At 46.6% G+C, this 9,475-nt stretch overlaps 1 protein-coding gene across 1 annotated transcript; it reads right to left on the bottom strand.

Moving 5' to 3' along the window:
• Positions 1 to 1,528: 1,528 nt before the first annotated feature.
• ngs (notochord granular surface) lies at positions 1,529 to 8,840 on the bottom strand (the record flags this gene model as incomplete). Its single annotated transcript, XM_080791343.1, has 10 exons — positions 8,592 to 8,840; positions 7,545 to 7,710; positions 6,159 to 6,308; positions 5,479 to 5,598; positions 4,915 to 5,010; positions 3,653 to 3,787; positions 3,274 to 3,384; positions 2,948 to 3,058; positions 2,522 to 2,646; positions 1,529 to 1,742 (listed from the first exon to the last, which is right to left on the bottom strand). Exons 1-10 carry the CDS (start codon positions 8,801 to 8,803, stop codon positions 1,529 to 1,531), a joined length of 1,440 nt encoding a protein of 479 aa, XP_080647469.1. The 5' UTR covers positions 8,804 to 8,840.
• Between the last annotated feature and the right edge of the window lie 635 nt (positions 8,841 to 9,475).

Here is a 9,475-nt window from a genome sequence, read left to right as displayed (position 1 = left end):
AATTATTAGGTTTAGCTATTTGCTACCTACCTACTTTATGCATGTAGAAAAGTAGTATTATGAAGTATGGTACAAGTTTCTATCTACATGTATTAAAATAAATACAGTTTTATCGATTTAGAATTATTCTGGATCCCTTTTTAGTTTCTCAAAGAAAAATAAATCATCGATATCCGATGGGAAAAAAAAGGTATCATACAGTATAATTATTTAATAATTTATTTTAAATTGGCAATTGCTTTAAATTTACTTAATCTTGGACTATAGTGATATTAATACTAAATGCCTCTGTGTATATATGTAAGTTGTAAGTTGATTAGCGGTATACTGTGGTTACTTTGCGCCACTTTTGATGCGTATGCACCGTCCCAGCAAATGACGTGATGACTACTTGTGCCTGATACGGCAGTGGTGCCAGATTACATACATGTATACACGGGAGCGTTACCTTTAATCCTCCCGACACTAAAACATATCGTCATTACGTCACCATCGAAAACCAATGACACTCTGGCATTGTACCAGTTAGTTATACCAGTTATACCCTGCGGCGTCATATGCTGGGACGGCGCATACGCACCGAATATGCTGGGATGGTGCATACGCATCGAATATCGTCCTGGGGCGAAACTAGTACTTGCGCGCTCTGCTTGCGCAAGTAATTAGGGACCATAGGCGCTTAATGCGGCCTTGATCCCTTAAAAAATAAATTGAAGTATGGACACTCAAAGGTTTGTGCCGGACATGCAGCGACAACGACATACAGATTCATTCTATGTATGGACTTGTATTTTCTTCTCTGTTTTGTGTTATGTCAAATGTTAGGCCGCTGCGTCGCAAGACACATTTCAGTGCAAACAGACAATAAAGTACTATATCATATCATATCACATCATTATATCATATCATAATGTGTCATTTTCAAAGACACATTCATGAGAGAGCTGTGTGTGTGTGTGTGTGTGTTGTCATGCACCAAAAATAACCAATCTTCAAGATCACAATGCGTCGCACTGCGAATCGGTGTGAGCTTGCAGATGTGGTTGTTTTCAGTACCAATCAAGCAACCAAATCACCCACTTTATACTTTCACTCAAATGAAGACCACACGGACGTCATGTTTGCTTGCAGTTTATTATTATTATTATTATTAAATGGCTTTCAAATATAATGCTTCCGACACACAGGAGGATTAAGAGGGCTATAATAACGGAGAGGTGAGAGGCTGGGAGGGAGAGGGTCAAATGCAGCCACTAAATGACAGCCAAACGAAACGGGAATAATTACGCATATAACTACGTATATAACCCCATGCCGTCGGAATCAAGCTATAAAAGAAAGGCATCGTGACTTTGCGATGTAGAGTCCGCGGCCAAATGCGAATCAAATTGGGGGTCGTTGGCATGATGACTAGGCTAAAAGGAACCACTGGCGTTACAGTGATGCATGGCCAGATGTAGTTGAATCTGGGGGAGGGTGGACGGGTTGTGACCGTTGGTTGGTCTCCGTCGCTCACCAGCTGTCCTTCTTAGTCCTGTGGAGGAGGAGCCGGGTCGGTCTGGGCCGATGCCACCGCCGTGCCCGGCGCCAGCGGGACGGCCTCCTCTGCCTCGGCCTGGGGAGCAGGAGGAGGAGGAGGAGGAGGAGGGGCGGCCGCGGCAGATCCGGGAGGAGGTCCCTGCGTCAGAGACATGACGCGCACCATGGCGCTGAGGCGGCTGTCCTCGCTGTCGATCAGCATCCTGTATAGGAAAACACGCTTGAGCTTGAGTTCTATAGTTACAATTTGTATAATTGAAAGCAGCTGTGTTGTTTTTTGGGCAGCACATTTTGTTTTTTTTAGTTTTAGCTGAATAGCTAGAATAGCTTTCACTTAGTTTCAGTCAAATTTTAGCCGCCGGGAATGTTCTAGTGTTTAGTCTAGTTTTAGTCGACTAAGTGTCATACGATTTTAGTCGACTAAATCTACAGTTGATTTAGTCGACTAAAATGTGTTTTGACAGTTTTGACAGGATGTCGTTGTAATGACATATTTTACACTTTGGTTGCATGCTGAAAATAGCATGATATACAATCTGTATATCTGCTATTTTCAGCATGCAACCCAGCATAAAACTGGATCTCTTGTCCACTAGTCCCTTCCTAACATTTTAGTCCAGTTTTTATTTGTTGACGAAATTGTCAGTATATTTAGTCTTAGTTTTAGTCAACATAGATTCGTTTTTATTTAGTTTTAGTCAGTAAAAAAAGGTAGTCGACGAACATTTTTCGTCTTAGTTTTAGTCGACGAAAACAACACTGATTGAAAGCGACTTTGAGTACCTGGAAATGTGCTGTGAATATCTGAACTTAGCTGGGTGACCGCTGTGTGTGTGTGAGTGCGTGTGTGAGTGCGTGTGTGTGTGTGTGTGTGTGTGTGTGTGTGTGTGTGTGTGTGTGTGTGTGTGTGTGCGTGCGTGCGTGCGTGCGTGCGTGCGTGCGTGCGTGCGTGCGTGCGTGTGCGTGCGTGCGTCGTCCTCACCTGTAGGTGGTGATCTCGATCTCCAGGGACATCTTGATGTTCAGCAGCTCCTGGTATTCCTTCAGCAACAGAGCGATCTTCCCCTTGATGACCTTCAGGTCCACTTGGATGGTGTCTATACGCTCCTGTGACAATACAACACGTCATGGATGGTGCCTATACGCTCCTGTGACAATACAACACGTCATGGACGGTGCCTATACGCTCCTGTGACAATACAACACTTATTATATCTAATACAACACAGTACAATACCATTATGGATGTGGTTCCGCATCTGTACACTCTCAGAAAGGATTTATTTAAAGACCCGTAAGCCTCGGACAAAGGCAACTCGGATGGTGACAACTGACCACCCATGACAATAAACAACACTTGTTTCTAATTATTTGTCCAGTTTGTTGTCATGGCTTACAGACTTTTTACCTTCAGGTCGTCCTCCTCCTTCTTGTGTCTCTCCAGCGTGTCGCGGATCTGAGCCTCCAGCATCTCGTTCTTCGTCTTCGCCGCCTCCAGCTCACGTTCCTTGTTGAGCATCTATGCACACGCGCACGCGCGCACACACACACACACACAGACACAGACACACGACACTGAATATCTCAATGGAAGAGTATAGGGAGACCACCTCCAACGACTGCACAGTAACTTATTCGACCACACAGATTGGTTGGAATAACATTGCATCCATTAAATGATGCTCGACCACTCGGCGGTATTAACAGTCGAGGAGAGGGGAGAGCCACACTCACGTCTTTCTTATAATTTGCGATCTCCGACCTCACACTTCGGACGCTCTGGACGTGTTGGGTGGACGCAGAGCTCATGTCCTGGAACTTTGTCTTGTACCACGCGTCCATTTCCTGAGGCATAGGAGGACAAACATGGAGACATGACATTCGGACCTCGGAGCTCTTTGTGGTCTGCTGCTGCCCCACACACACACACGTGTCCCACACACACACACACACACACACACACAGGCGCGATTACATACAGTTTCATTCATGCAAACACAGCACTTCTGCCGCGGAGTGCGTGGCGAAGTAACTCTGGGATAGAGTGTCGCGAAGCGGGCGCAAAATTCTAGTATATATATATATATATATATACCGCCGGCCGTACACACACCTGTAGGTTCCTGGCAGCGATGCTGTCATAGGTGGCCTGGATGTCTCTGACGGCTGACGACAGGTCTGGAAGGCCGAAGCTCATCTCGGCCCCCGCCGTCACCGAGTAGGCCTGCTTCATCAGCTCCTCGATTTCCTGTCCCAGGGGAACATGGCGTATATATGTATACGGTATAACGTTCTGCATGTCAAACATTCCTTCCCACCAACCGTGGTGTTGGTTTTTTTTTTCATGATTAGTGCCCTGACTGGCTATATAGCTCTCATATGCAACTGTTTCTGAACACGGGGGGGGGCCTGCTCAACAGTTCTAGGAACCAGTTGGATCCCTGTGGGTCTGTAACTCAGACACTAAAAAACAAGAAAAGAAAGAAAAGAAAAGATATAATCATAAGAAATCATCATCATAGAAAGACATAATCATCTGTGGCCTGACGCATATCAAACCCCGGGGGTCCCTGGAATTCCAAAAGAGGTTAAGAACCATTTGCCTCGTGCAAATGCTGATTATTATGAAGTTCAATGAGCATGTGTGCCTGTCGTAGACATTGCGCAGTCACTACAGACTCTATAGGCCTACTGGAACTACGGGTTTGGTCATGGCACATCACATTAACCATTTGCAGTCGGCTGTCTGTACGTCCTTCACACTCGGCTGATCGCTATATTTGTCACAATCCGTGGTGTACCTAGTGGTCCTTGTTCCTAGTTTTGGTTAATGTTTTCTGTTCTTGTGTACTTTTATTATGTAGTGATGCCCTATACTATAGTGTTTCCTGCTCTGCCTAGTTGTCTTTGCCCGTCTTGTCTCACCTCCCTGTGATTATTAGTTTTCTCCACCTGTGTCCTGTTAGTCTCCCAGCCAATCCCTGTGTTGATTGTTAGTCTTGTTCACCTGTGCCCTGTTATCCCTGTGTGTATGTATACTCATACTCTCCTGTCTTTTCCGTTCCTTGTGAGATCTTTGTTTAAATTGTCATAGTAAGTGTTCTGTTCCAGTCTCTGTTTAAATACACTGTTTGCATTTGAGCTCTTCGGCCTCTCTGTCCTGCCCGCTTGGCTCACCGTGACAGTTATTGCCATGATCGGATGTTTACTTTACTTTACCCATCGATGCAGTATGGTCTGCCATGGCCTTAATTAGTCGCTCGTTAAAGTACGTATGGGAACAATGAATGATGTTAGTGACCAGCTGTTGACTCACAGTAGCGGAAGAGATTGACGCGCGCGCGCATACACTAGATGCACACACACATTCAGTACCTCCTTGTGAATTCTTTGCAGGAAGGCCAGCTGAACGTTGAGGTTTTCCATCTGCTTCTCCAGTCCGATACGATCTGACGTCACTTTATCCACGTCCTGAAAGACACAAATGGTTTAACACGGTGCACAGCGTGAAAACATACCTTTACTGGTCAGTTTGAAACTCTCAATTAATCAATCAATCAATCAATATTCTGATTGTAATCATTATATTGTGCGTGTTTTGCTCAGTAACAGGGTCTCTCTCTGTCTCTCCCAGCTCTTTAGCTCACAGAAAAAAATAGGCCCTACATTTTCAGGTTGGGATACCACTTCCATCCAACCAGGAAGTATAAAGTGAGAACAAATGAAATTGGAAGTGAAAATCTGCTGTATGTTCTGTTCACTACCAGGCTGGAGAGACAGGGTTAGAGATCCCTAGCCGTTACTTTAATGTCAAACACCTTTATGTTGTAACAAGAACATAATCACTATAGCAGCAGCTTTTATCCCTAAAGCCTATACCTCGTTATACGATGAATAGTGTAAATAACTACGAGCTCATGGCTATACTGCTGTACTCACCGGGCGGAAGGCCTCGATCTCCAGCTCGGCTTTCTTCCTGGCCTCCACGGCCTCTTCATACTTCATCTTCAGCACCTCCACCTGGCCTCCCATGGCCTCCTTAGCAGCCAGAGCCAGGTCCTACACACACACACGTGGATTCAAGTTGTCAGAGCCATATTCTACACACACGTGGATTCAAGTTGTCAGAGCCATATTCTACACACACGTGGATTCAAGTTGTCAGAGCCAGGTTCTACACACACGTGGATGTGGTCCTGGTGGACTCACCTTCTGGGCTGTGGTCTGCTCAGCTGTCCTGGTGGACTCACCTTCTGGGCTCTGGTCTGCTCAGCGGTCCTGGTGGACTCACCTTCTGGGCAGTGGCCTGCTCAGTGGTCCTGGTGGACTCACCTTCTGGGCTCTGGTCTGCTCAGCGGTCCTGGTGGACTCACCTTCTGGGCTCTGGTCTGCTCAGTTGTCCTGGTGGACTCACCTTCTGGGCTCTGGTCTGCTCAGTGGTCCTGGTGGACTCACCTTCTGGGCTCTGGTCTGCTCAGTTGTCCTGATGGACTCACCTTCTGGGCTCTGGTCTGCTCAGTGGTCCTGATGGACTCACCTTCTGGGCAGTGGCCTGCTCAGCGGTCCTGGTGGACTCACCTTCTGGGCAGTGGCCTGCTCAGCGGTCCTGGTGGACTCACCTTCTGGGCTCTGGTCTGCTCAGCGGTCCTCAGCAGGTCTTTGAGCTGGGCCTCGTACATCTGCCGGAGGCCTGAGGGCTTGACGTAGCGGTTCCTCATGGCCTCGATCTCGACCTCCAGCAGCTTGTTGGCGCTCTCCAGGCTGCGCACCTGCAGCGCCCGTCAGAGAGGAACAAACACGTGTGTGAGGAACGCACGACTGAAAGGAAACGGCTGGCAGGACGGCCATCGTCGACGACGGCATCGACATGCCGAAGAAAAAGGGAACAGGAGGTAATCGCAGCTGTATATCACAATGTTTCTCCCACTCGGGGAAAGTGAGGACACCGAAGATCTTTCACTCTAAGCCTTGTAGGCTTATAGTGCAATTGCCATTGGGGATAATGGTTTCATGCAACTACTCGCAACCGTTTGGTTGCAAGGAGTTGCATGGCGCATCGTTGGTGCAGTTTGGGCCTTATTAGAGCAGTGCCCCCCCCCCCCCCCCCCCCCAAACAATGGAAACACCCGTGGGTCTTTTTGTGTTTGTTATCTTTTAGCATAACTTGTGACTGTATAGGCTAATACTACAGTACCTGTACTAAGCAATGTGTCGCAGGCCCGCTTTTATGGGCTGCGACGACTTGCGAGTAAGTAACTCCCATTTCCTTTTTTGTATTCTTTCTAAAGATTTTCAAAAATGCTGAGCTTTTCACTGTATAGTTTGGGGCCACGGCGGAGAGACATCAAATGTCTCTTTTGGGTCTTGAGCTAAAACGTTAATTGCAGGGTAATGTCCGAGTATAGACGCATTCACAGAGGGGACGTGCCCCATGGGGCGAGGCCATTACTGAGGTGTGTAATCCATGGAGCCGGTGCTCCGTATAGGCCAGGTGTAGCTAATCAGTGCTGCTGCACTTAATGGTCGCACCCAGGCAAGCCCTCTGTGAATTCGTCTATAAGGGGAGACCACCTCCATCCACATTATGTTATGTTTATTTTATTTGAACATTCCATCGGTTGGAATATGTTCCAGATTACAGCTTTAAAGGTATATTCAGTGATTTCACTTAATTCAAATATCACTTATTTTCTTTGTTTTGTTGTGATAATCCTCTCTACTATAGAGTGTGCTGACCATATAAAGAGTTCCTCCCTGTCCCCAGTTAACCCCTGGGGGTCAAAAAACCGTAGGTTTCGTTTTTGGCTCTCTATCCTGATTGGATGAAAGGCTTACTGTAGGTCCCAGCCAAAAACGAAACCTACGTTTTTTTGAGTGAAATCACTGAATATACCTTTAGATATTTGTGTGTGCGTGTGTGTGTGTGTGTGTGTGTGTGTGTGTGTGTGCGTGTGCGTGCGTGCGTGCGTGTGCGCGCGTGCGTGCGTGCGGTGTGTGCGTCTTGCCTTCTCTATGTAGACGGCCAGGCGGTCGTTGAGGACGACCATCTCCTGCCTCTCCCCGGTACGCGTGCTGATGAACTCCTGGTTCTCTGCGGCCGCCGCGTCCAGGTCCAGATGGGGCCCGAGGCCCATGGACATACCGAAACACAGCGCCCCCATGCTGGAGCTGCTGGTGGTGCAGGACAGGGAATGGAATGTAACCCATGGGAGGCCATTATTAACCCATTTTGGTCTGAGGTCGACTCAACAACAAAAAAAGGCTTCTATAAATCCTAACATTTTTCATTTGTCAGTGGTATACTCAACCGTTTTAATGTCAAGGAACCCCCAGAATTATCTCTACTGGGCCACGGACCCCCCCCCCCCATCTCAAAATATGTAGTTCCATGGGGACCAATACTTTTGTTAAAGATGCTCGCCATATTTTCACGACTTTTCAAAAATAGCAGTTCTACAATAAGCTACAAGCACTTGGTGCCGCGCTATGAGCTTGTAGAGCTCATAGTAGACACCCTAAACCAACATAATTCCAAACACATTTTTCAAAAATGTAAAAAAAATATATATATATATAATAGCATGATGCACAAGCTTGCAATGAGTAGAGCCTGTAGATCTGCTACTTTTGCCATTTTTCAGTTTGAATCATGAAAAGTATAGGCCTAACAGTTTTGGACATAATAGATTTCCACCTGACGAATGGTATACTGTATAATACTTAAGTAGCCTATAACATTTTTGTTACAATCTCATTGGCGGATATTGTACTTACTTCACTACAATTATTTGACAGCTTTAGTTAGTAGTTACTACAGTTTCTTTGCTGATTTAGGTCATGATTACTGCAAAACAATAGGCTATAGGCTATATATGCCTACATTAACTACATTGAATGACACTCTAATATCAAACAAAACAAAATAGTTCGGTAAAAAAAAATCGAAATTCTTTACAAGAAACACAGCTTTTTCAGAAAACCGTCAGGGTGTAGAAGAAGACATTTTTAGAACCTGATCTCAGGTCAGAATACTAATCTCCAACAGCACCTACCTAGTCATGCGGCCCCCAGCCCTGCGGCCCAGGGACCCTCCGCTGCGGGAGTAGCTGGCCGAGCGGTGGCGAGCGGCGGCGTCGCCCCCCCGGCGGGTGGGGGAGGGGCTCGACACCCGCACCTGGTAGACGGCAGGCGCCGCCACGGCCGCCGCCGCCATGCCCTCGAAATGACGGCGGTAGGAGGACATTCTTTCTGGACTGCGGCTCATGTTGTTGGTATGTTGGCTCCGGGCTGTGACAGACAGGTGTGGGGCTGGATGGAGCTATAGTGCTGCAGCAGGGGACAGATATCGTTCACATCCCCCAGTGGCCGGCCAGCGGCGTTTAAATAGGCCTGTGGTGATGATGATGAGGAGCCAATTCCCTCCTCCGGGATGAAGACGCCAGCGGTGACCAACAGAAACAGAAACAGGGCGGCCAGGAATGTTGAACCTATCCCCATCCCACCACCGTGCACGGCATGATGATGGTCCAGGCAAATATCTGTCAATGCTCCGTGAAGAGAAGAGATAGGCCCTACTTATTAAAAACACATGGATGACTCGTGGTCATTATTTAATTATCCCCCCCCCCTTAACAGGCCTGGACATGTTTCCTGACTCAAAAGGCCTTTTTCCCCCTTTCTATTTAGTTTTTTAATATACTGTAGGCCTATGCCCCATATAGGCTACTTTTTATATTCTCATTGACATGGAAACTAATAATTATACAGAGACACAGAAGTGACTTTTGGCAATTAGTGTCAATATAAGCATTATTTAGTTACTAAATCAAATTTGACTATAGGCGTATACAAAATAGTCAATTTGATTTAAAAAGACATAGGCCTACAATAGTATTAATAGTTTTCTAAGCCTCCATTAGGCCTATATACCTCGTTG

The sequence above is a fragment of the Protomyctophum bolini genome, assembly GCF_963924005.1.
Source record: "Protomyctophum bolini genome assembly, chromosome: 19".
Taxonomy (NCBI): Eukaryota; Metazoa; Chordata; class Actinopteri; order Myctophiformes; family Myctophidae; genus Protomyctophum; species Protomyctophum bolini.
The sequence above is the reverse complement of the archived record's forward strand: the minus strand, read 5'-3'. Positions and strand labels throughout refer to the sequence as shown.